This window comes from Mirounga leonina, unplaced genomic scaffold (assembly GCF_011800145.1).
Source record: "Mirounga leonina isolate KUSES-001 unplaced genomic scaffold, KU_Mleo_1.0 Mir_91, whole genome shotgun sequence".
Taxonomy (NCBI): Eukaryota; Metazoa; Chordata; class Mammalia; order Carnivora; family Phocidae; genus Mirounga; species Mirounga leonina.
The window spans coordinates 19,112,132-19,140,015 of NW_023270839.1; the positions used below are offsets into that span (position 1 = coordinate 19,112,132).

General features: G+C 40.2%; 2 protein-coding genes across 5 annotated transcripts in view; both read right to left on the reverse strand.

Annotated features, from left to right (window-relative positions):
• The window catches only part of VPS39 (VPS39 subunit of HOPS complex), a 47,895-nt gene extending 24,635 nt beyond the window's left edge, over positions 1–23,260 (reverse strand). Inside the window, exons 1-10 of the mRNA XM_034994540.1 lie at positions 23,008–23,260; positions 15,642–15,707; positions 11,249–11,313; positions 10,890–10,932; positions 9,612–9,706; positions 8,573–8,671; positions 8,058–8,150; positions 5,696–5,879; positions 2,346–2,466; positions 2,112–2,232 (exon numbers count right to left, since the gene is read on the reverse strand). Coding sequence (XP_034850431.1) covers positions 2,112–2,232; positions 2,346–2,466; positions 5,696–5,879; positions 8,058–8,150; positions 8,573–8,671; positions 9,612–9,706; positions 10,890–10,932; positions 11,249–11,313; positions 15,642–15,707; positions 23,008–23,080 — 960 coding nt within the window. The 5' untranslated portion in view covers positions 23,081–23,260. The remainder of the gene's footprint in view (positions 1–2,111; positions 2,233–2,345; positions 2,467–5,695; positions 5,880–8,057; positions 8,151–8,572; positions 8,672–9,611; positions 9,707–10,889; positions 10,933–11,248; positions 11,314–15,641; positions 15,708–23,007) is intronic.
• A 1,217-nt stretch (positions 23,261–24,477) lies between these two features.
• TMEM87A (transmembrane protein 87A) overlaps positions 24,478–27,884 on the reverse strand; it is a 44,187-nt gene continuing 40,780 nt past the window's right edge. For all 4 annotated transcript variants that reach the window (XM_034994545.1, XM_034994542.1, XM_034994544.1 and 1 more), the window contains exon 20: positions 24,478–26,150. In XM_034994545.1, the coding sequence (XP_034850436.1) occupies positions 26,109–26,150 (42 nt within the window). In that variant the 3' untranslated portion in view covers positions 24,478–26,108. The remainder of the gene's footprint in view (positions 26,151–27,884) is intronic.

The window sequence follows — 27,884 nt, forward strand, 5'->3', positions numbered from 1 at the left end:
GTATCTTTATCTGGTTTTGGTATCAGGGTAATGCTGGCCTCAAAGAAGGAATTTGGAAGCTTTCCTTCCTCTTCTATTTTTTGGAATAGTTTGAGAAGAATAGGCATTAACTCTTCTTTAAATGTTTGGTAGAATTCACCTGTGAAGCCATCTGGTCCAGGACTTTTGTTTTTTGGGAGTTTTTTGATTACTGATTCAATTTCATTGCTGGTAACCAGTCTGTTCAAATTTTCTATTTCTTCTTGATTCAGTTTTGGGAAGTTATATGTTTCTAGGAATTTATTTATATCTTCTAGGTTGTCCAATTTGTTGGTATATAATTTTTCATAATATTCTCTTATAATCCTCTTTGTATTTCTGTAGTGTCAATTTCTCCTCTTTCATTTCTAATGTTGTTTGAGTCCTCTCTTTTTTGATGAGTCTGGCTAAATTGGCTATTACCAATTTTGTTGATCTTTTCAAAGAACTAGCTCCTGATTTCATTAATTTGTTTACTGTATTGTTTTGTTTCTATTTCACTTATTTCTGCTCTAATCTTTATTATTTCCTTCCTTCTGCTGGTTTGGAGTTTTGTTTGTTGTTTTTCTAGCTCTTTTAGGTGTAAGGCTAGGTTGTTGATTTGAGATTTTTCAACAAGAAATACATTTTTAAAGGGCACAATAAACACAAATTTAGGATGATGGCTTGTCTGGAGGGGAGGCAGAAGAATGAGATGGAGAGGAACATATAGGTTATGTAAGCTATTTTTCTTGGGTAGGATGGTGGGTTCATGGGTATTTATTATTTTAAAAATGAAAATAAAATAATTTAGGGCAATGCATGAGTGACAAAAAAATAAAAATAAAGTAGTAAGATGCTGAAATTAAATGCCCCAAGAAAAACACAATCTTTATGGGATATTAAATATTTCTAACTATTAAGACTGGATTTTTGTTTTAAATCCAAAATGTATATATCCAAGATAAATACTGCCCTTCAAAAGTATCTATCAGGGGCACCTGGGTGGCTCAGTCGCTAAGTGTCTGCCTTCGGCTCAGGTTATGATCCCAGGGTCCTGGGATCGAGCCTTGCATCAGGCTCCCTGCTTGGCGGGAAGCCTGCTTCTCCCTCTCCCACTCGCCCTGCTTGTGTTCCCTCTCTCACTGTGTCTCTGTCAAATAAATAAAAAAATCTTTAAAAAAACAAAACAAAAACAAAAAACAAAAGTTATCTAACACATGTGACTATAAACATAAATTCCAAAATTTATGATCACTGCTTTCCTCTCAGAAATAATTTACAAAATACTCTAAAAACTAAGCTTTTTAAATATTATCTTCATAAAAATCTCTTCTCTTTTACTAAATTAGCACTGTCTAGTTCAAGGTCTAGGATCAGAATGACCTTTGGTTGTTTCCTAAAATCAAATCCACTCTCTACAGACAATAATCACCACTGGGGATATTTAAAAGAATAAGACAAGTCTCAGAAGTCAGTCTCCACGAAGTGTGTTGGCAATGAGAGAACCGCCAAAGCAAAAGCATGGGCACTACTTGGCTGTGAACAACATTCCATTCTAACATTCAAGGAGAGTGGCAGCCATAAATATAAGAGTGCAGCCCCCCAGTGCAGCAACTCGAGGTGGTTTCAGAAACCTGAAGAAGGCCTGCTTATCCAAAGACAGGGATCTACTGTTGAAAGGAATTCTGAAAAGCCCTCTAGTTGTTGCATTCAATCAGACTATAATCTTACATTATGACTGTTCTTTTATTTTATTTTTTTAGGATTGTTATTTTAATGCTTGCACTGTCTAATTTTTCAAGGCTATTAAATTCAAGGCTATATCATATCTATTAAATTATTTTATTGTCTTCTAAATTCTAGGAGATACTATTATTGTAATTGGCATTCATTCTACATTTGACAGATAAACCATCTGAAAAAGTGAAATTATTTAGAGTTATATAGGTATTTTATGGCAGAGTCAGACCCTGAATCCAAGTCCCTTAACTCGCAGCTCTGTGCTTATTTTACCAGTCCAAACTAAATATAAACATCTAAACCAAAATCACTTGCTTTGGAGAACAATGAGGAAGGCAGACTCAAATTCAAATCTCAGAAATAGTACTTACTGCGAGTTGTAGAGCCAATTCAAACTGCTTGTCCTGGAGAAGCTGTTGGATTTGGGTTGCCATGGGGACAGGAATGAGTCTCCAAACAAAATGATTGCTGGCCACATAGATAATGTTTGATCTGGAGGCAGGAATAAGAATATTAGCAAAAGAGCACAGGCTTTATGATGACACAGGTGATTTTAAAAGTTCTGCAATAATATGGCAGCTATAGTAAAAAAAGAAATTCCTTACCCTCCCGAGGTAATGAAGCGGGGCCTTTGCAATTCAATGCTCTGGACCAGAAGCCTTGGTTCAAATGTTCGGATCTCCACATATCGAGGTAAAACTGCAACGATGTAGGGAGGCTGGTGCTCTGTACAAGAAAGAACACTTTGAGTTATAGATCTGGTCTAAGGCTTTAGGTTTACTGATTGCTTCAGTTCCCCATTTCTAAGCTGCATTCAGATGGGATCTCCAAATAGTCCACTACTCAAATACCAAGCCAGGATCCTACGCTGTGGTATCCAAAGGGAAAAAAAAAAATTTGTTTTGTCCAAGTGACGCTAAGAGAAATCTCGTGCACAAGAAGGATGCATCCAGCTTTGCTGAGAGTGACCTGATCCCACTCCTACCATCAGGTGAAAGCTTCACCTGCTCCCTTTCTCATCAGTCACAAAACCAAGGCAGAGAAAGGGCAGCTGCAGCTGCCCCTAACAATGCATCAGTGGGAGAAGGTTACATGACCTCTTCTTTCATTCTCTTGGGAAGGGCAAGAGGAAGGCAACTTCTTTTTTCCCTAAAATGAGGCTAAAGAGAGTTCCACATTTCTGGCAAAGGTTATTGTTGCTTGAGATTTTCACAGGGAAAAGATGGAAAACTCCACTCGATGCTTAATGGGTCACAAAGAAAACAGCTGGTTGGCATTCTCAGTGTGGCAGTTTTCTACCACTTATATGAGGTCCAATCATGGAAACAGAAAGTGGAAGGGCCAGGGGAGGGAGAAAAGGCTTGTTAATAGATACGGAGTTTTACTGCTGCAAGATGAGAAAGTCTTGAAATCTGTTGCATGGACAATGTGAATATGCAAAACTACTGAACTGTAATAGAATGTAATGGTAAAGATGATGATAGATTTTGTTTTGTTTTTTTTTTACCACAATTAAAATAGAAAATTTTTTAAAGGGAAAAAAAATAAAAAATGAACCACTAGATGCATAATTATCATATAGAAACTTAACCTCAAAGACTATATTCATAGTTTCTTAGTGTGGCTAATTTGCTATGGATTTATTTTTGTCATTTATTTTCTGACAAAAAATTTTTCATAGTATATATGCAGTTTATACAGTAAAAATTTTAAAGCCAGAAGGGAACTGGCCTAATAGTTCCATCACTTTGAATGCTACTGCTGTTACTATGCTAGTATTTTTCATCTTCTAAAAAAATTAAATTAAAAAACATGTTGTTTGGTATTGGATTTTTTACTTCTCTTTTTATGCTGGCCTCATTCTTAAAAACTAGTATAATCCCCTTTATTGTTAATCTGTATAAATATGTAAAATTTCTCTCTCCTTTAATCTGGCCCACTTTAATAAGGTCTAATTTAATAAAAAAAGGTAATCTATAATAGAAAGGCTTTTGGTTGTCATATTATATCATGGTCCGGTCTCCCCAACTCTTTGACAACAGAGTTGGTCTGGATCTCTGTATCTTCAAAACTTGGCAGAGTGGCAGGTATACAGCAGGCGTCTAATAAATGGCCGACAATGACAGTGATTCATCCATTCAGCAAGCATTTCCTAAAAGGCTATGTTATGGGCCCTACTCCAAGTGGATCAAGACATACGTCCAGAGCTCACAGAGCTCCTACACAAAGGAGACAGACGACTCACTGCATCCAGTGGGACAGTGTGGGGGCCATGACAGAGAAACCTGAAAGGGCTTTGGAAGCACCACGGGGGAAGTGATTCACTCTGCCTGCGCGTCGAAGACTTCACAGAGGAAGTGCCACTGAACAGGGCCTTGTCACGTGAGCAGGACAGTGCTGGGCAAAGAAGAAAAGAAGAGGCAAGAGCACAGGTGATGATGGCTCGGTGAGGGGAGTCCAAGACGAATGGAGTCTGGGTGAAGTGGTTCAGTTGAGAGCGTAAGTAAAAATGAAGTTTAAAATGCACACCACTGAAGAAGTTTAGTCTTTGTCCTGTCAGATGGTGGTTCTCCTACCCTACCTAGAAAGAACGCCCTCTTCCTCCCTCAGTATGTTAAGGCACAGAAACGTTTTTGAGAAACACTGCCAAAGGCACTGGGCACTAACAAAGGTTTGAAAACAGGAACTCTCACACTAGGGAATAGGAAGCATAGTTCAAGCATATTACACACATCTTCATCAATTCTACCGTAGGGAACACAAGCGCCCCCCAGAGCACCATGAAGCTTTTCATGAAGCTCTTAGCCCCTCCAACTTGTTAATATACATAATCTTGGGCCTTACAAAATACTGTCCTTTTGACTTTTCTTCCTTCTGATCTGTTCATCTCTAACCACCACCAGAATAATTACCCTAGAACATGATGCTTTTACCAAACATTCTACCAGTTGGGAATCTACTGGCATCTCAGACCTTTGCATGGGCCTCTAACAACCGGCCCTACCCTTATTCCTCCGTAATTCACACCACCTGTTTTAACCAGGTCAGTCTCTGTAATGCTCTGTCACAAATGAGCATCTCCAATCATTTTTCGAACTATTTTTTTCTGCCTAGAATGAAAGGAATTTTTCTTCAAGCCAAGTCCTAAACTCCCTGCCTGGTCTAGTCCAATCTTACCTATGTAATGAAACTTCTTACTGGCAAGTTGAACTTTCTGAACGACTGAATCTCAACTCATCCAATTTAACACCTTAAGCAGTGCCTTGTTTTCTCTCTTTATCCAAGATGTTATCCTTACCTCCCCAGCTAGAGTCTTTAAAGATGGCATGTCTGTATGCCCCACTCCACAGCAGTAACTATTTTTAAAATGCTCACTCTTCTGACTGAAAATGAATTGCTGTGAGGGTGGTCACACACTTCCAGGCAATACCACTGCTGAGAGCCGGAGGCAGGGTAGGAGCAGAAACACTTAATGTGCCAGCCAGAGACTTACATCTAAATGCAATCTGCACCTCCAAGCTACAAAACAACAGAAGCAATAACCACCACGTCAAAAGCACATCAATACTGAGTTACATGTATTACAGGAATAAAGAAAGAATTGCCACTAATTTCCAAATGTAGTCTATCTGGCAGAGGACACAATAAAACCATTACAAAGAAGGTAAAACAAAAAGGACTCAGAAGTAAAACTATATGGCAATAGACAATCACTTCCTAAAACACATAATTCTGTTTATATTTTTCCCCCTCTGGGGCAAAACCTGGCTTCCTACAAAAATCAGGATATCGCATTTTTAATAACTTTAAACACTTGTCTACTTCTAAGAAGGGGAACTGAGAGTAAATGACATTATAAACCACAGTCTGTGAAAGCCATAAACGGAATTCCATTCTGCAAGGATGACACACAACCCCGGCCCACAGTGGGAAATGGCCGCTATGATGGTCTCACCCATGGCCACTGGTATGTCTGTCCAGTTCAAGGCACATTTCTGTGTGCAGATCCCCTCCTCATTGAGCACCACGGTGAGATCATCCTGACCCACAGCCACTTTTCCATCCGCCAGAGGTGCAACTAATGGCTCCAGCTGTTTTCCTGTTGGAAAGAGCTCTTTGATGGACCCTTTTCCATCCACCTATAGGAAGACACAAAGTGAGTCAACCAGCATTCTCTTGCTAGAGGCATGAACACGGCCTGAAAAATCCAAATAAAACCCCGAACCTACAGAAGCCAATAATATTCCTTGTTTGGCATAAGGAAATATTATGGAGTTTGTTATGACAAATTTTGTCATCACAACATAGAACCAGTTCTCTTTTTCTCTAACACAGAGACAAGCATCTAACCTGGCAACTAACAATGTCAAGTGCTGGTGAGGATGCAGAGCAACTGGAACTCTCATTCGCTGCTGGTGAGAATGCAAAATGGTACAGCCATTTTGTTTGTTGGCTTCTTCTAAAGTTAAATATACACTTACCATACAACCCAATAATCCCATTCCTTAGGCACTTGCTGAAGAGAAATGAAAACTTACGTTTACACCAAAACCTGTACGTAAATGTTTATAGAAGCTTTATTCATAATGGCTAAAAATTGGAAACAACTTTGTCCTTCAACTGATGAATGGATTAACAAACCATAGTACATCCATACCATGGACCACTACTCAGCCATAAAGAATATAATGACACACACAATACAGATGGATGTCAAATGCATTATGCTAAGTGAAAGAAGCCATATTCAAAAGGCTACATACTGTACGATTCCATTTATATGACATTCTGGAAAAGGCAAAACTATAAGAGATGAAGAACAGATCAGTGATTACTAGAAGTTGGGGCATAGGAAAAGAGGTTGACTTCAAAGGGGCAGCATGAGGGCATTTTTTGAGTGATGGAACTGCTCGGAATCTTGATTGTGGTGGTGGTTACGTGACTCTAAGCATCTATTGGAACTGTACATCAAAAAGAATGAATTTTACTGTCTGACCTAAATGAATAATTTTTGAATAGCTCGGGCCAAACCAAGATTTCCCACCCTCAAAAAGAGGGTGGCAGCATTCAAGATAGTCAGAGGAAAGAGAGCCTACTCTCCAGCTTCTGGCTCTGTATCCTCAGCCCTCACAGACTTCTTTCAGCACCTATAGGCCTCACTGCTACTCTGCTCATCAGTCAGCTGGAGAGGAGCGACTCCTCTATGAGTTTGCAACTCTGACGCTGATAAAATCAGGATATTCCAACAATGTAAATATAGTACAAATATACTAACTAGATAAATAATGAATAGCTACCACAGTGGGGAGTAGGGAAGTGGGGAGAAATGGACATGGGGGAGAAAGGCTTCTAGAATTGCCAAGACTGGAATATGAGAGGGGTATAAGGCTAAGGAATTTGGATTATTCTATGAAATGCATGGTATATCAACCTATTCTACATACAGTATGCATAATGGAGGAGAAAAACCAATGTCATGGGTATTTACCACTTAGGTTAAGAAAAAGAGGTTATAAAACAATGTGTATAACATGCTATTTTTGTAAATAGATGGAAGCTCATCTACTGAAAGTTTAACGGTGATTATTTCTGAGTGAAGGGATTATAGGTGATTTGTACTTTCTTTATCTTGCTTATTTATATTTCCTTATTTTTTATATTAACATATGTGGCTTTTGAAATTTAAAAAAGAAGTAAAAATAATTTTTAAAATAAATATACTAAAAGATTTTGAGTTGCAGGAAACTCAAAGTCTTAAAAATACTTAAGTTAATACTCGGGGCGCCTGGGTGGCTCAGTTGGTCAAGCATCTGCCTTCGGCTCAGGTCATGATCCCGGAGTCCTGGGACCAAGTCCCACATCGGGCTCCCTGCTCAGCGGGGAGCCTGCTTCTCCTTCTCCCTCTGCCTGCCTCTCCCCCTGCTTGTGCTCTCTCTCTCTCTGACAAATAAACAAAATCCTTAAAAAAATAATACTTAATACTAAAATTAGTTTATAATTCCTGAGCACTGAAGCCTTAAGATGACATTCCATGGTAATGCTGCTGAACGGAGGCAAGCAGCCCTAATTATCTGTTCCAAAAATTAGATACAGGATATGGATAATTCATTATGTAGAGAATTGAGAGTTGATGCTGACTGGCATCAGACATCTATTTGTAGAGATGCTGAGAAGCATAAAAAAAAATAACCAAACATACAAACACAAACCCTGTTATGCCAAAACACCACTTAAGGCAGTCTCTTGACCTGTAGTTCAAATCACGTGATCCTATCCCCCAGGTAAATGGATGATATATGCAAAAGAATAAGTTTTACCCTTATTAGGTAGTAGTCTCTCTTGAAACCCACACAGATAGAATTTTCGCACCAGGCCATGGACTTGGGCACATCTGGTACACTAAAGTCCCCCTGAAGAAAGAAAGCAAGAGTTCAAATGGAAAGACGTTAAAAGAAAAAAAAAAAAAACAAACAACAAACTATGACTTTCCTGTTATTCTGCCTCCACTCTGCAAAATCACCCTCATTCTCATCTAAACACAAGTCTGTAAGTGCAAGGCCAGGAAACCACCTGTAACAAAAATTTATGTCACCCATGAACTGGATGACTAGATGCCTTTAGAAAAGGTGAAACCCACTTTGAAATAAACCAGTCTGTATAAACGATGCAGAACTGGATTACCACTGCCTCTGAAGACCAGGAGACTGACGAGTGGCGGTGAACAGGCTCCCCTGTACTCACGGCAGAGCCTTCATCCAGACAGAGCTCCAAGACTGAAGGCCCTGACCTTCAGTATTACTGAAGAGGAAGCCTTTCAAGCTTTGGACTTCACCTGCAATTCATGGAATTCCCTGTCCTTCCAGAAGTAGAGCTGCAGCTTCTTTTTCACGGCCACACACATCCGCAGCACCTCCTCACCAGTCTCTGTGTGCTGGGAAGAGACACCCGGAGCAAATGAGGGTATGTATGCGATGACTCCATAACTGAGTGACAGCTAAATTCAAGATTTTCTACCTTGAAATGGCTACTAATCTGAAAATCCCCTGTAATACAAAGTCACCCTTGCCAGACAAACTGAATAGAAGAACACCATTTTTCTAAGACATTCTTAGAAACAATAGGCTGAGGAGCACTTCCTCCCCAAGGGCTGCTAGCCAAAGACCCCAACCCCAGCAAATCTCTAGGACATTCATAATTCACACAGGAAAATCCCAGGGCAGGCCTTCACCTATGTAACCGCTTACTCCTTTTTTTCTTAAATGTTTCTCACTCATGGCTGTCAATACATGCTGGTCAGGGATCAGCATGTGTCAGTGGCCATTTTCAATCTTTTAAGGAGGGAGGAGAAGAGAAAGGTCTAAGCATAAAACAATGCATTGTCGATGTAGACCACAAAGGCTAAAAAGTGATCTAAGCTGAGTAGAAGGGTAAGGCAGATTTTGAATAATGTAAGGATGATGAATTGGCACAAATAAGAAATGTCTTTCTCAAATGACCAAAAAACCCCTATAGAGAAAGAATACAATAATATGTTCAGAACAAGGTCAACTTAATGCCCCATTGCTATGTTCGTGATACTGGTTAAGTCTGGATTTCCCCACTAATGGTTTGTTCATGGCAAAGGCTTTTAATCGTGGGTTAGTTGGTCTGATGCTCTAATTAGCACAAACACGGGGAACCCAAATGTTTCCCCTTCAGACCACATACAAAGGGGGAAATTTCTCTAATACAATCCAAAATCAAACACTTTCTCTGGAGTCTCTGCTGGGTTCGCATATCAATGTTATTCTTCCCACCTAATGGTAGGAATAATATAAGAAAGACCCTATTTATTAAAACATGAAGTCAAATTTCATCTTGCCTACACTTACCTGGAGGTCACATGTGAACAGTGAGGCTCCCTTTGCCTTTGAAACCGTAGTGATTTGTTGAAATGTCAGTAAGTCATGGACATAAATGTTATTTTCTGTTTGGAAGGAGGAATAATAACAGTATAAATTATCACAATTCTCTACACACACAAAAATAACTAATGATGAGAAGAACCAAATGGTAAGTGTTGGTTGAAGATGTATCTTCGGTTTCACTAACAATGATTTATTCTGGCCTATTATCAGAATTACATTACAAAATGTTAGAGGTCACTTTTGTTCCTTTAAATTCGGGCTGGCTGAAGCAGAAGAGCTCTCTCGCTACCAAAGCAATCTTACACTCTTTCTCAAGTCTGGAAATTCGTGATGCAATATTTGTACAAGAATAGACTCTCAAAGCTACTTCCATTAGGAGGCCTCAGCGGAAGAAAGGAAATCCTCTGTGGATTTGGTACAATCCCATGGCAAGGATTTCTTTTCTGGCAAAGCAAGCAAAATAATTTCACTCGGGCCTCCTACCTAGTTTTACTCCTGAAGATTTAGTTACTTTAAATGTTTCTCTCTCCACCTAGAAACTTAGTTTAAAATGATTCTACCATCTTGGCCCTGGGCTGAACAGTACAAAGCATGAGGCAAGTTTCCAATCCTCTGTTTGTTAAGAAAAGGCCTTGCTGGCTGCCTTCAACTGAATCTATGGCTTTTCAAATGAGGCCTGAATAGCCCAGCCTTGATGTGTCTCTCCCCTATCTCTTGCCACTCTGCCACTCTCCACCACACTTCCTAGATCTGGCCAGACTCCAGGGCCTCTGCTTAAAATGCTCTGCCTTCCTCTCTCTTCCTGTCAAAATCTTAATCATCCACTAGATGATGTTGTCTTTCCCATTACTAAGATCCACAACATTTTTTATAAATTTCCACTGTAACTTACCACACTGTATCATGATTACTTTCTGTCATTTCAGTCTTCACAATCAGAACATAAATTCAAAGACAGAAACCATGTCTCATTCAACTTGGTATCCCCAATGCCTAGAGCAGAGCTCAATAAATATCTGCTAGATGACTGAATAAATGAATGAATGAATGAATGACACTCCATGGAGAACAGAGCTCAAGTTTATGAGGGATGCTGTTGCCTTTAATACCTGTGTACCCTGCTGTGTCTGGTTTGGAACAGGTCAGTTTCATTGTCTATCAAATTAACCATAAAGAGTGATTAATCAGGTCATAGCTTTTGTTTTTCGACACAGGAGATATAACTGCAACCCCTTTTCTTACCTAACAAGCTGACCAGAATCTTAAACTGGGAAACCACATGGATCTGGAAAAGAACAAATCATTAGACTCAATTAAACATTTCCAACAAGGCTTAACAAATGTTCATTTAAGTACAGTACTAAAAAGGGACTGAAAAGTCTATGCCAATGACAGGGATCTGACTGATATTTATGTGCAATCGCAATTTCTGCTCATTATAGAGGATCTCAGGCACATGATGGATGAACCCAGATCCCTGAATAAATGGGAGAACAGACAGCAGAAGATTCAGAGTTAATAAATAATGTTATCAAAGTTCTAGCTTTGACAGGGTCTCATGGAAGTCAAATATTCTTGTAGTTACCACTATTACTGCCTACCTGCTGAATCTTTTTGGAGAAGTTTTTATTGGATTTCTCTAGTGTCACTTCAAACCTGTTGCAACCTATGGAAAAGAAACAAACGTTCACAGTTCCAAACATGTAAAAATAACCACAACAAAAAACGCTGCTCCACATTCCTGCAGGAATCTAAAAATTCCTAAAGACTGGAAGCTGGAGATCTACACTAGACAGCTGTCTTCACTGAGTACAGGAAGCTGCTTTCAATTCCAGTTTTAGAACAGAGGGTTTCATGCACCTTCACTTGGCATTAGCAGAAAGAATCACACCACAGAAATTCACTGAAGCTGCCAAGGTACTTGTGAGTCTGAAGGTCTTATCCTATAAAACAGTACCTTGGCTAAGTGTTTGTAAAAAGTAACAGTCAAATACCAGAGCCCAAGCAATGAAACCCTGCCCAGAGCATCCTTAGATCTAGACCAACTAAAGCCCAGCAGCTACCCTATGTCCTGCATCATGGGACACAGCAAACGCTCAACACTATCCCCTCAGCTAAAGCAATTTAATGCATCTACACTTACTGCTGCTCTCAGGAGATGCGACATTGGTTGGCACTGTTACAAAAAGGGAAGAAAGTGACATACCATAAAAACATGTGATGCCCGCCTTGTGGAGATGACAAAAACATTCAGCCTCAAAAGTCACCAAAAGGTCAAAAAGAGAATAATCATCATAATAATCACAGCAGTTATCACAAACTAACCAATAACTAAGTGCCACGTTCTGGGTTTAAAAATTTATATATATTCCCTATAACCTCACAACTACCCCCAAGAAGTCAGTATTATTATTCCAGTTTCGTATGTGAGGGACCTGACTGGTCAAGTAGTTAGGTAGCCATCAGGGAGAGACAGCCCAGAAGCAAACTTGGGGCTGACTGTAAAGCCCGTGTGCTGAACCGACACCCTGCCACCTGCCTCCCAGCTTGTGAAGAGACTGTTCACACTGCTGACCCCAAGCTGCTCCCCACAGCTAGTGTGGTCCATGGCTCAGAAGTCTGTGGAGCGTCTCCGAGGCAACCACAAGGGCCTATGCCACCAAAGCTGGTCTTACTTCTTCCACATGTCCCTCAGCAGAGGAGATGAAGGGGCTCTGGAGTTGCGGGAAATTCAGAAACATGCCCTCTATTCTGCCATTATATTTCACAAGAAAAAAAAATTCAGCCACTTCCTGCTTGATAAATAGTTCTGTATCTGAAAAGGGCTTTATTATTACTTCCAACAATTCTCTTCATAAGTAGAATTATCTAGGACTGAGATTCTCAAACTTTGTGGTGTCAGGATTCCTTCACAGCCTTAAAAATTATTGAGAATCCCGGGGCGCCTGGGTGGCTCAGTCGTTAAGCGTCTGCCTTCGGCTCAGGTCACGATCTCTGGGTCCTGGGATCGAGCCCCGCGTCGGGCTCCCTGCTCTGCCGGAAGCCTGCTTCTCCCTCTCCCACTCCCCCTGCTTGTGTTCCCTCTCTCGCTGTCTCTCTCTCTGTCAAATAAATAGAAAAATTAAAAAAAAAATTATTGAGAATCCCAAAACTCTAACATGGGTTGTAGTTACCAATGTATACCACAGTAGAAATTAGACTGAGAAAATTTTAAAATGTATATTTATTAACTCATTTTCAAATATTAGTGAACTTAGTTTTGACCTGGTAAACCTTCTGAAAGGATCCTGGGGACCCCGTGGGGTCTACAGAACACACTTTGAGAACCACTGCTCTAAGGCGATGGCACCACTGAAGTAAACCTGAAACTGTTAAGACATCTGATGTGAGCTAATCTAACACCTCTGTTTAAGAGAGGAGTAAAATGAGGCCTAGAGGCATTTCTGAGCCCAAAGAAGATGACTCACATCTGATCCCAAGTCCCCTTAATTCCAGCCTCTCCATGACATCTTATCATCCTCTCTCTTTCCTCAGAAAGACAGTCTGGTTGCAGCCCTATTTAGGTTTGGAATATCTCAAACTTAGAAACCAAGTTAGTTCTATGGCTGATTCATGGAGGCCCAAGTCTATTTCTATTTCGGGCCATAAACAGGCGAGAGCTGAGCCAGAACTGAACTGTTCTCTAAGGGTATAGGGAGAAGTCAAGTTTCTGATCAGAGCTTGATTCCCAATTGTCTAAGGCCGGTGGCACTGCTACTGAAGTTACCTATGCAGAAATTGAGCCCCAGGAATTAAGGTCTCAAAAGTCACATGGTGAACTCATCACAGGGCATGGAATAATCACCACCAAAGTTCCAAGTCAGATTAGCACTAATATTACCAGTTTGAGTCTATACTGTGTTGAGATTTACTCTTATAGTCTAGTTTTCAATTCCCTACCATTTATATAGCAATGACCTATCAAACAAATCACGTTACCTTGGTATTTAGTATTTGATGCTACAAAGAACTGCTTATCTACTGGAGTAAAGAATATTAAGCTCTCTTATCTCCCTGCCCTGCACAGTATCTGAGCCTATGGTGGATAGTCAAATCATGGTTGTCAAATGCTGAATAAAATCCAAGGCAAGCTTAATTTTTAAATTATAGTCTAATAGGTGTCACAGAATGGAAATATTCTGGCCCTGAGAACTAAAAATTTACAGCAAGGGCAAGCAAAGTACTGCCCCAGGGCCAAATCCAGCCCTCAACATGTCTTCATAAATAAAGTTTTGTTGGAACACAGACACGCCACTCCTTTGCACGCAGTCTATGGCTGCTTTTGGCTAAAATAGCAAAGTTGGTAGTCACAACAGAGATCTCAGAGCTTACAAAGCCTAAACTGTGTTTATTTTTTGGGCCCTTTTGGGAACAAGTTTACCAACCCGATTTAAAGGAAAGTTGAAAAACTTAGAAATGAAATACACCCTCTGCTTTGACTTCTGGTTTCTCTTTCTGACCAGGTGCCTTCCTCTTTCCTTATTCCACCAGTGATGGGTAGTAGAATAGGTCCCCCCAAAATATGCCACTTTGGGATAAGGATTATTTTGAGCTGAAGGGAACTGAGAAGAAGCAGATAAAGAAAGGCTCTCTCCCTACCTCTAATTTTGCCTAAAAACAGAACATACATTTACAAAGGTGTCCGTCCTCCCCTCTCTACCACGGACAGAATTTAATCAGCGGAGACAGCTCTAGACCCTCATCAGCCCAGAGAGGACACCAGAGCAATCTATAAACAAACTTTACTTACTCATCCTTATTCCGTTAGTTCCCCCATGTGTCTGCCTTCTAACAATTTGCCATCCTAGAAACTCAAAGTCCTTTTCCTTTGTCTTATCCCTTCTCTAAAAATTTGTTGTTCATTTGTTAAGATGTTATACAAGCCCAAATTCCAACCACCCCTTTGAGTTACCCATCACTGAGTGTTCCCATGTGTATGTGTAATACACATGTAAATACACTTGTTTGTTTTTCCCGTTAATCTGTCTTTTGTCAGTCCAATTTACTTACATGTTCCCACCCAAGGAACCTAAAATGGGTAGAAGGAAATTGTCCCCACATGCCCTAGAAAGATGTCCTTTTTTCCCATGTTACCCTTGCTCCAGGCTCCACTCTTACCTTAAGCTATTTACTACAGAAAGTTTATTGGGTTGAAAGTTATGAAATTTATTTTTTTCTAATATAGTCAAATAATAACAATTTCATACGGTTTAACACACTCTGGCATTAACAGATTTCTCCAGACTGGAGCTCCAAGGTATATTATCCAAACACATCAATTTTCCATAAAGAGAACATAGAAATAAAATCACAAAACGGAAGTGAGGTGCTTTTTCCCCCCAACAGAGGAAACCCTAACAAAATAAATTTCAAATACTTTAGTTATTATTCTACATTTTTACTGATGAAGTCACATTTGATTGGAGCTTTACTTTTCAAAGTCCTTGCATCTGACCCCAACAATTTTGTGAGACAGTTTATAGAAGAGGAAAATGATATTGGAAAGGACCTACTCAGGCATTCGGCCAAGGAAAAGGAAAGCTGGGTTCAAACCCAGGCCTCCTCTCTCCTAGTCCACCCCTCACAAGTTAACAAAAGTTATTAAATCAATGGTTCCTAATTTTGTTTCTTACTACCACATCATTTAGACAAAAATCTTATTCGCATCAGTAATAGGTCTTATTTCTGACAGTGAGTCTCCTAGAAGCAAGGAGGGGAGGAACACTCAACCTCACCTACCAGATCAGGATAGGGGAATAGACTCTGAAAAAAAAAAAAAAAAAAACCCTAGAGATTTTCTCATGCTTCTCCCCACTTTCCCACTGTACTACTTTCAACCCCAATCATTTTTAATGGCCCAGGAATCACTGATTTCACAGTTGTATACTAGCTATCATAATTTTTTGCATGAGTAATAAGTCACCTCTCTCTTGATGCTGGAGAGCTGCCACTTACCAGTGTCCTTCCGGATCCTATAGAGAAGAAGATGTCCTTGTTTGGTGCCAACAAGAAGCCATTCCTCTGGAAGATAAGAGTGATGAGAAAGGTCAATCAGCTTTAGTTAAAACCCTATTTCTTGAGCTGGGGTTTGTAATCAGAAATCAAAGGGTCAAGAAAATGAATTGCTTTTGATAGCTGGTGCTTTGCAAAGCTAAGGAATATTTATAGTCAAGAAATGTTTGAGGGGACGCCTGGGTGGCTCAGTCGGTTAAGCGTCTGCCTTCGGCGCAGGTCATGATCCCAGGGTCCTGGGATCGAGTCCCGCATCGGGCTCCCTGCTCCGCGGGGAGCCTGCTTCTCCCTCTGCCTCTCTCTCTCTCTCTCTCTCTCTCTCTCATGAATAAATAAATAAAATCTTTAAAAAAAAAAAAAAGAAATGTTTGAGAACCAACCCATCAAAAAAGTATCATCACTGATCCATTACTGATGCAAAATATCCCTGCCTTCAGTGTTTCAAAATTAAACTGACCAAAAATAGGATGAAAATTTATAAAATTATAAAATGGATAGTGTAAACATGAAACTAGGAAACTAATATCAGAAACAAAACTAAACGACATCCTTTAAAGGTTTAATGCTTTTACTTCAGGGAAAATAAGAAGTGCCAAGAATTCATCATTTTAAAAGATGGTCTAGCAGATAAAAACAAGTGTTGACAAAGAAGTGAAGAAATTGGAACCCTCACACGTTGTTGGCAGGAATATAAAATGGTTCGGTCACTCTGGAAGACCATCTGGTTGTTCCTCAAAAGATGATACACAGAGTTGTCATATGACCCAGCAATTCTACCCTTGGGCATATACACAAAAGAAATGAAAACATATGCCCACACAAAAACTTGTACACAAATGTTCAGAGCGACAGCATCTGTAACAGCCAAAAGGTAGAAACAACCCAAATGTCCATTAACTGATGAATGGATAAACAAAATGTGGCAAATCCATACAATGGAATATTAGCCAGCCAGTAAAAGGAACGAAGAGCTAATACATGCTATAATAGGGACGAACCTGACATTATGCTAAATGAAAGAAGCCAGACAAAAAAGGCTACATTATGACTCTATTTATATGAAATATCAGAATAGTCAAATCTATAGAGACAAAAAGATTAGTGGCTGCCTAAGGTTGGTGGGTTTACAGGAAAATGGGGGAATAAATACTAACGGGTATGGGGTTTTTTTTAGGGTGATGAAAATGTTCTAAAATTGTGGCAATACTTGGACAACTCTGTGAATGTACTAAAAACCACTTAACAGTACACTTTAACTGGGTGAATTGTATGATAGGTGAATTACATCTCAATAAAGCTCTTATAAAAAAAAGAGAGAGAGATGGTCTAGGCCAGTGGTTCTTCGGTATGTATCAGAATTATTTGAGGATTTGTTAAAACAGATTGCTGGGCCCTGCCCTCAGTTTCGGATTCAGTAGGTCTTGCAATGGGCCTGAAAACGTCCATTTCTAACAAGTTCCCAGGTGATGCTAATGCTGTTTCAAGGACTACATTTTGGGAGACACTGGTCTATGCTCAGAGGCTCCAAAAAGGGTTTAAATAATTACCCTGATAGATCTGTATTAACTCATTAAGGGAAGGTAAGCATGTACAGACACTTCTGAGCTTTTGGATAGTGTAAAAGGTCATTCATCCCTTGTATAAACTCTCTTGATTGTCTACAAGATAAAATATTGGATAATGGTACAAACTGTTAACTTTATTGAGCATGTATTGCACTCCAGGAAATGCTAAGCACATATCATATGTTACTTCATTAATCCTCACAACTATCCTTTGAGGTATGTTCTTCTTATAAATCCCCATTTTATAGATGAGGAAGTTGAGGCCTAGGGGATAAGTAATTTGTCCAGAGTCATACATGGAGGAAGATGTGTGTAGAAGCGTCAGGATGTAACCACAAGCTGTGATGCAATGTGATTACGAAGGCATCCTATGTCAAAAGAATGGGTGTTGGCCAGAGGTTGTCTGAAAGGCACTGGTTGTATTTATAAAAACAGGTCAGAAGCCTGTTTTTCCAGGTTGATGTCCTTAGTCTTCCAGAAAAATATAGTGATTCTGACTTCTTTCGTGTTTTAAAGCAAAGGCAGGACACAGAAAGTAAGACAGTGTGTGCTCTTAATGACATAAGAGAAATGAGAAACAACACTAGCTCTAAAGGAAGGTTGGAACACTACATCAAAAACTAATGATGTAATGTATGGTGATTACATAACATAATATAAATAAATAAATAAATAAATAAATAAATAAATAAATAAATAAATAAAGGAAGGTTGGTGATTTATGTTGGAGCAGAACGTAGAAAGCAAAAGAAGCAAGTTCACAATGCTTGCTTTGTAAAAGATACTGTGCTTAGAGTTCTACTTATAGATATCACTGTATTGAGCAACTGGGAATACTGAAGTTGATTTTCAGGACACCCACTGCTATTTCAGATATAAATAAAATGAGGTAGAAATTTTTTTAACTCACTTGTAACATACTAAGAATCTATAACCAAAAGGCCAAAAGAATACTCACCATCTTCCCCATTCTTTCCTCCCTACTCTGCTCCCCAAATCCCTACCAGCTCCTGTTTTTGTCTCTTTTAACAGCCTCATCTTAACACTCAGGTGTGCAAGGCCTATCAATTTTACCTCTACAAGGTACCTCACAACAGCCATATCCCAGTCCCTCCAGGGACCCCTGTGATGGCCTCAACTGCTCTCACTATACGTGTTCTTCCACGTTTGCTGTACGTTACTTAGAGCACGTCTGTGATTCTGTCACACTGGGGCTTAAATCCTCATGAAGCTGCACTACCAAAATAATGAAGTCAAACTCATAAGCATGACATTCAAGGGTCTACTTTCCATTTTTATTGAAATGTTTACTTGCCAACAGATGTTTCTTATCAAATGTCTATTGGTCAGAAAACAGAATCAGACAAATTCATTAAAATTAACAAAATTTTTAATTGAGGTTTTATTTAACCCTTTTCACATTTTCATTTGAAGGTGCTCAGGAAAAAATGCATTTATCATACATGTAAAGTGTTGTAACAACTTTCCTTTAATTAGTAAAAGCACCACATCCACGTTCCTAATCCTCACACTCCCAAGGGAAAACAGCGCATCACCCCAGATGCACTAATGGCACACAACCTTGAAGAGACTTGCTTTGGTTAGAGAAGTCAGGGGTGGGGTGGGGGTGCGGCGCCTGGGTGGCTCAGTCGATTAAGGTCTGCCTTCGGCTCAAGTCCCGGGATTGAGCCCCGCACAGGCTCCCTGCTTACTGGAGAGCCTGCTTCTCCATCTGCCCCTCACCCACCTACTCCTGCTCTCTCTCTATCTCTGAAATAAATACATAAAAACTTTGAGAAAAAACATTAATTAAAAAAAGTCAGTGGGGGCTCGGGTGACCAGAGGACCCAACCCATGTTGGGTCTCCACATTCTATGACATGTCATCATATAATACAATCATGGATACAAAACACAGAGAATGAGAGACTTGCAGAGCCAACACAGAGTGGGGTAGACAGTCCCTTCTGAGATTCAACACAGCAAATCAGAAAGTGGAACACACTACAAAAACGGTGTAGTCTGTGGGTAACACATATATAAACAAATGTGAATTAGCCCTAGAGAATTCCTGACAGCCTAATCCTGAGCCACAAGGCTGGACTTTATTCCTCCTGCAAAGTGAGTAGGTGCTGGGCCATCTTGCTCATAATTACCCTAATGAAGCTCCATCGTCCAACAGTACAACCTAGTCCAAGCTCATGTGACGAACAATTCCATCCCTGGCCCAATGCTGACCACTGCAGGGAATACAGAAATGAAAAAGGTAGTGGTCACTTCCCTCTTCCGGGTCATAGGGCAAAGAACAGTGTTCCTTAAAGCATAAGCCTTTTTAGCTGCATCCAAATCACCTGAACTTATTAAAAAATGCACATTCCTGAGTGCTGTTCTCAGAGATTCTGACACAATAATTCTGTAGTGGTGACCTGAAATCTGCATTTTTTAAATCCAATTTTTTAATTATATGATGCATTTATGTAGTTTCAATGTTAAAACTGTGGGAAGTCTGGCTTCCATCCTTGTCCACTCTCCCTGTTTTCTCCCTCTGCTATAGGCAACCATCTTAGTCCTTTTTATCCTACCATTTCTTTGGAAAATAGAATGATTGTGTAGACACACATACAGATACACATACATACAAACATCTGCATTTTTTTTTACAGGTTCTGAATATATATTAAAGTTTGGGAACCAGGGTCCAGAATCAGACATGATTTACTGGATATGTGACCTTGGAAAAATTACTTAAATTCTCAGGTTATTCCTCTGCAAAATGGAGTTATTATTTCATAAAAGTTTAATAAAGATTAGTGCTCAATAAATGGAAGTTATTACTATTAATATCATCATCTATTCATTCATTCATTCCTTCATTCAACAGAAAGATTTAATGAATACCCATTATAAGGAACTATTCTAGGAACTACAAATAAAGCAATGTACAAAACAAAGCTCCTGCTCTGAAGGAATTTTCTAATATGGAGACAATAATATAACATAAAATAGCATTAGGCAGCAATCCATGAGAAGAAGAAAGATAAGGCTGAGGAAGAGAATAGCACCTTGTCTTTTATATAGCATCGTTAGGGAAGGTCTTGTTGATTTATGTGACATTTCAGCAGACATCTGAAGGAAATGAGGAATGAGGCATGTAATATTTAGAGCAAGAGAGTGCCAGGCGGAGGAAAAGAACAAGTGCAGAAGCCCCGAGGTAGGTACATACTTTGTGTGTTATGGAACAAGGAAGACTGTGTGACTAGTAGGAGAATGGAGCAAGGGGTAAGAGCATAGATGGGGTAGATGAGGGGAAGTAACCATAGGCCTGATTATGTCAGATGTAGAAAGCACAGCAAGGACTTTGGAACTTATTCTAGTTGTGACAGGAAGCTATGAAGGGTTCTGAGTAGAGGAGAGATGCAATCAGATTAAGTTTTCAAGGGATCACTCTTCCTCTGTGTGGATAAAAGATTGAAAGTGGCACAATGACACACAAACGGTGATCAGGCAGAGGACTACTACAGTAATTCAGATGAGAGAGGCGGTGCTTTCATCAGAACAGAAATAGTGCAGATGGAGAGAAGTGACTGGATTCTAGACTTATTCTGGAGGTGGAGCAGACAAGATTTGCATATGGACTGGATGTGGTGTATAAGAGAAATGAAGAATGATTCCAAAATCATCAGCAAAATGGGTAAACAGAAATGTCATTTGCTGAGATGTGGGATACAGGTGGACAAGCATGTTTTGGGAGAGTGGAATCAAGAACCATTAAGGCCATGCTATTAGACATCCATATGAAGGTGCAGAAAAAGCAGCTGGATTCTACAACTCTGGAGTTTAGGGAGAAGTCATCATCAGTATCTTCATTTCCATTTCCCAAGAGATGGATTATGGTGTCTCTCGAATATTGTCTAGCCCTGCATGATCTGGCTTCAGAAGGTTCCTGGATGAATTTTAGGTAAAAGGGGTAACAACTAGATATAGCAACATTCACTGCTGCTTAAGTCCAGAAACAGTTTTGAGTCAAGAGGTGGTAAGTAGCCTCCTGTAGCCCAATACCTACCATAGCATCCTAGAAGATAATAAGCATTTCTCATGTAGGGTGGGAGATCAAGGTAGACAGAGGTACCTAGCATTTCCAAACTATCTTTCTGAAAAGCTCAAGTAAAGGGAATCTTTACTGTGACAAAGTGGATTGGTGAGAGGCTGAGATACATGTACTATTAGTTCCATAGGGTATCAGTCAAGGATTCTGGCAAGCTAAGCAAAGCATTGTAAGCAGCTGCATTCACCCTTTCCAGAAGCGTATGTCCTAGGCTGAGGGGGGTACCTCTCCTCCATGTTTCTGTAATAGGCAGCATATGACTCCAGTATCATTTATCTTGTATCATAATCTGTTCCTATGACTTTGTCCCTCATTGTGTGTCCTAGGAGCACAGGCACTGTTTCTTACTCACCCTTTTATCCTTGTCTTTAGCAGAGAACCTGGTCCATATAAGCATTTAATACATATTTGATGACGAATTAGGGAAATGTGTCCCTTTGTGCAGTGTCAAGTCTTTCATTTTTTAAATTTCTTTTCTCCTCTATTTAAATTTTTGCTGAGCATTTAATAACAGAAAATGGAGGTTTTCTTGAGATATCTGGAGGAAGCAAGGTTCTCTCCTTAACCCAAGGGACTAGCACGGCTTACTGTGGGGGTGTGATTTTAAAGAAGCCCAGGGTTGCTAGAGGCAAGATTGTGCACATCAACATGAAGAGCTGTAGAGAAAGCACCCTACTGAAAAGGCTGTGAGGAAGTCTGCAAGACTGCCTGGGTGGCAATGTCCGTAAGTGATGCAGAAGATGCCAGCCACCACCAGACTCCACCAGGCCCATCTTGGGTACCTGACTCAGTATAAGATCTGATTAAGAGTTCTGAACCACCTTTTTATGGCCCTTGATTTCTAGCAACTGGACATTAACAAGAAAGACTGAAATTATTTGTTTGGTCTTTCATGACTGTTATCAGACACAACCACTCTATGAGCATAATGCTCATAATTAAGAGTCAAGGTTTAGACCCCTGAAACCATTTGTATTCTAGAGCATATAAGAGATGCCAGACCCTGCTTTCTGTACTGGCCAATCCCAAGAGGATTACACAAATTTTTAATAGGTTAGGTTTCATGACAGCCTCAAATGATGCTCTTCTACCTACATAGTTACGTAGCTTGAGCACTTTGAACATAAGGCAATCAACCACTTGGCTAGACTGTTTAGAACAACAACGTGAGTTACCTACAGTAATGAGAAGTAAACGATTAGTGATCACTAAGGGAAAAAAGGCATATGGTGTTAACGCATTTAGTGCCCCCCAAATAGTGTTGCTTTTCATCTAGCAAACAACAGAATCATCTGGACAAGTCAGGCCCCGGGCAAGTTGAAAACTCCCCAGTGCCTGCCCCTCCAAACTGAAGACTTATTGGGAATCGAAAGGAGCCAAAGCTGAGCAGTCAATAAGAAAAGCTCTACCGAAAGCAAGAGTCGTACCTAAAATGACTGGGTCCCTGAGGATTGCCCAAACAGTCCCACTGCGCTCGCTGTCTACAATGCTACGCCCTCCCTCATCCCAGGTTTCTTTCGGACAGAGTCCGACCGGAGTTCATACAGTCAGATAGATGCCTGTCCACTTTCCCAGCCTTGTGAAAGGTCGGAACAGCTTCTGCGCTGACCCCGCCTCGGCCCCTCGGGCCCTCAGCTCACCCCAGGCAGCCAGACAGTCGATCTGCAGAGGCAGCTTTTCTAGTATTGGCACCGGCTCGAAGGCGTCGTGCATGGCGGCGAGCAGTCACCACAGCAGTCTCACCCGGAACGGGCCGGGCCGGTCCTGGGCCGGGAACCAGCCCAGTGAAAGGGCCAACCGTGAGGCCGGACCGAGACCCTAGCTACAGGCCGTACGACAACACAGCCATCAACACCGGACTTCCTTCCGGGCTAGACCCGCCTCTTCCGCAGAGGCCCCGCCCCTTCCGCCCCAGCGCCTTTGAGGGACGCGCCGGCGCTTGGGTCCCCGCCTTCCCCCGGGATCCAAGTCACGGAGCCAATTAGCGATATAGGATTTAACAAAAAAGGGGGAAACAAATCTTAAGACTGTTTCAGGCAGCGAATTTGGGCTTTGGCTTGCTAGCCAGGATGGAGATCTGCCATTTAGGAAATTAGCTGTGACGTTTAAGAAAACAAAGCCTCTGGAGATTATCTGCAAAAAGATGGTAGTGTTCCGCACTAACCTAGCGTTGTGGGCGCTTAGCAATTCCTGACCCACTCTCTATATAAACACCCAGTAAATGGTGGTTTTTGCATTACCATTATAATCTCAACCAGTTCAAGTATCTTACCCTTTTTTAAAGGTCGTTCTAGGGCAGTAGTTCTCAAAGTTGATCCCTACACCAGTAGCATCAACACCGCCTGCGAACGTGTTAGAAATGCAGTCTCAGGCCTCATTCGTGCCCTACCAAATCAGAGCATCTGGAGTCGGGGGGTTCAGCAGTCTGTGTTTTAGTAAGTCCCCAAAGTGAGTCCATGCACTTTAAAATTTGAAAACCACCGCAATGAGGTGAATATGGCAACTCCACCCCCCCACTGCCCCCAGAGGAAATAGGAGGTAAGTCATAAAAGTAAGCATTTGGATCTAAAGCAAAAAATGTTAATGAAAAAAGGGGTGAGTCTATGATAAGAAGTAAAAAAAATGGCCTTGGTCAGTTTATTTATTACCCCCTCCTTCACTTCATTTTTATACAATGGCAGTTTCTTCACTTGTAAATTAGGATAGTTGTCCCATCTTTACCAAATGCTATGTCTGATAATCTGGTGAAATATTTTCAAAGTGTTAATACTAACACAAAAATTGCTAAATAAATCAAGTGTTGTGGCTGATTCTCACCACAGCTCACCCCAGGCAGCCAGACAGTCGATCTGCAGAGGCAGCAGAAAATTCAGAATTGTCAGCTGCTGTCCTTGAAGAAGGCCTAATACCTAATAGTTTCAGGCCCAAGGACTAGGAACTAAACAGATCAACATAATACTATAAATTACTTCAGAACCAGTTTTAAGAAATAATACACTGTATCTAATCACAGTGACATAACCCATTAAGAGAAAACAGAATTATCAAGTCCCAGCCTACATAATTTACTATACACTCCTGCTTAGCACAATATGATTTTTTCCCTAGCCTTAAGTCAACATCTACCCACCGTCAGAAAATATTTGACCAACTATCTTGCTGCATCACAACTATTTTTCACTTGCTAAGTTTCAGTATGGAAGAACAGAAGCACACAATAGTACCAATAGCCTTTTGCTAGTGGGTTAACCTGAGAATATAGTCAGTTCTTCATATTGTTCCTTTGATATATTGCCCAGGTGATTTTTTTTTTTTTTAAATCACCACAGCAAACAGCTATAGAGAGATGTTAAATAAATGTAAACACTTTCACTATTTTATGAGTTAGTAAAGATTGCGGTCATGTGGTCCCTGGTTTCACAATAAGATGATGTAGAACAAAAACCATGGAAGGAAAATTCCCACAAGAGTTTAGGAGGAAGAAGGGTCTTTAGAGGCAAGTCCGAAAAAAAATGAGGAAAATATATTAATTTTGTTAAGACTTTTTTATATTAAAAAGTGGCATGAACTTTCTACGTAGAACAAAAATCTTGGGAAGGCAAAATTGGACAAAACCATTAAAACAGAAATATAGTGCTTCAAATGAATCCCATCACCTTGTGATGTCTCTTATAAACAGTCTCTAAACCAACACCAGGTATAAGAACGGTCAATCCTAAAGAATGAGCAGCAGTCCAGGGCCTCCACACTACTTCATGCAGGAAAAACTGTTTCAATTAAGCCAGAAGGACCTGTTTCCTTTGTATTAGCTCCTGCTTAAGCATTACAGTTCCTTTAGCAGGGCGCTCACTCACAAGCACTTAGATGGAGTGCCTCTTTGCATCTAGTGCAACACCCAGTGAATGGCATGAAGGCAAACAAAGCATTGCCTAGGATTCTGCAATGCCGCCGCCCTTGGAGGCTTACAAAACAGTAGTTAAAAGTTCTGGAGTGTGCACCACATTGCCAGCAATGGGATGTGTCACAATAGCAGATGTCAAGAGTTAAGCTAATATTTCTCTCTAAAGTACATCTGAAATAGAAAAATCTTTAATATACACCATTTGTAAACAAAATTGCACTTGATTTTTTTTAAATGATCTGAATCATACTGTAACAGGTTTCTTTCTTGCACACTCTTCTTTTTGTTCTAAATCATCGATAGAACCATGGCTCCTTAACTCAGGATTCTTTTTGTCTCCAAACTACCTCTGCAAGAAGTCTTGGCTTCTCAGGAAATGGAAAAATAATTAACAATTTCCCCCATCACCTATGTAACTCCCTAAATAAATAAAAATTATAGGAAGTTGCTCCTGGAGATTACATATTATGGCGTTGATGTCATAGTTCTTTAGAAGATGTTAAACTTTTTAGTTTGATAGATTAAACAATTTAAACATTAAGGAAGGCTCAGGAACAACACACATAAGTTGCATAAACATCCATGTCTGGGTGTGGGAAGAAAAGGGGCATCAATGTTGTAATAAAACACTTGTAGATTTTTCTCATCCTATGAACTTGTTTTCAGTAAGATGTTCTCCTTGTTCTGACACTTCTCACCAGCTCCAATGCACAAAGGTCAAGGAACAGATCAGGTTTCACTGCCTCCTTTAATTCCATGGAGGAGTGTAGAAGATTAACACAGAAGCTGATCTCTTCCCAGATATTGCCCATCTTCAACTGCACATCTTCCCATTTTTTCTTACTCCATTTTGGACCTTTCAAAGTGTGTGATCATTCGTTCCTAAGGAAAAAAGAAAAAGTTTTTTCTAAGCATTTTAAATGGTCTACATTCCAAATATCTTCTACAAAGATGACACACACACATTTCCCACAAGTACTTTTGCTTACGTCCATTAAACAGTTAGAAACGGTTCCTAACTGGGGTGCCTGGGTGGCTCAGCTGGTTAAGCATCCAACTCTTAATTTCGGCTCAGGTCATGATCTCAGGGCTGTGAGATCAAGCCCTACTTCAGGCTCCATACTGGGCGTGGAGCCTGCTTAGGATTCTCTCCCCACCCACCCCCCACCCCCTCTCTCTCTCTCGCCACCACACCCTGCTTGCACTCTTAAAAAAAGAAAGAAAGAAAGAAAGAAAGAGAGAGAGAGAGAGAGAGAAAGAGAGAGAGAAAGAAAGAAAGAAAAAGAAAGAAAGAAAAGAAAGAAAAGAGAAAGAAAGAAAAGAAAGAAAAGAAAAGAAAAGAAAAGAAAAGAAAAGAAAAGAAAAGAAAGAAAGAAATGGTTCCTAACTGTGAAGATTTTGAAACGTAAGATGTCCAGGCCCCACCTAAGATTAACTGAATCAAAATCTCTAGGTTTCTGGACATTAAATCACAGATCAAAAGGAACTATGTATTTGAGTCAAAGAAAATGAATAAATAAATATCTACTTAAGATTAAACTTAAATGAAAATGTGTACCTCCTCTGATTCACGAATTTAACTTGAAGAAAAAGTCAAGGATGTGGACAAAGATTTAGCCAGAAACATTTCTACTGCAAAACTCAAAATTATGACAAAATAGTAGAAAAAATTAAATGTCCAAAGATATAGGACTGCATAAACAAAATTATGGTATATCCTTATAATGAAATATTACATACTCATTAAAATTACATTTAAAAAAAAGCTCTAGAGATTTGTTGTATACAACAACGTGCATATAGTTAACACTTTACACTTAAGAATAATGAGGATGGTAGATTTTATGTATTTTCATAGTTTTTTTAAAAAAGCATGTTAAGGCAGAGCCTGGGTGGCTCAGTAGTTAAGCATCTGCCTTAGGCTCGGGTCATGATCCCAGAGTCCTGGGATCGAGCCCGCATCGGGCTCCCTGCTCTGTGGGAAGCCTGCTTCTCCCCTCTCCCACTACCCCTGCTTGAGTTCCCTCTCTCGCTGTGTCTCTGTCAAATAAATGAATAAAATCTTAAAAATACCACCCAGGCATCCCCAAAATAAAAAGATGTTAAGAGGCATCTGGGTGGCTCAGTCTGTTGAGCATCCAAATCTTGGTTTTGCCTTAGGTCATGATCTCTGGGTCATGAGACTGAGCCCCATGTCAGGTTCTGCACTCAATAGGGAATCTGCTTGAGATTCTCTCTCCTTCTCCCTCAGCCCCTCCCCCGACTCATGCTCTTTCTAAAAATAAGTAAATCTAAAGAAATTAAAAAATAAAAAGCAGGTTAAAAATTATGTCTGATTAGAAAATAATACTTAGGGGTCTAAGTAGTGGTTCAGTCGGTTAAGCGTCTGCCTTCGGATCAGGTCATGATCCCAGGGTCCTGGAATTGAGCCCCATGTTGGGCTCCCTGCTCAGTGGGGAGTCTGCTTCTCTCTCTCCCTCTGCCCCTCTCTCTCCCTCTGCCCGTCCCCCCCAACTCATGCTCACGAGCAAGCTCATTCTCACTCTCTCAAATAAATAAAATCTTAAAATAGTATTTATAGTATGCCATTTCAATTAAGAAAATTAATGTACTACC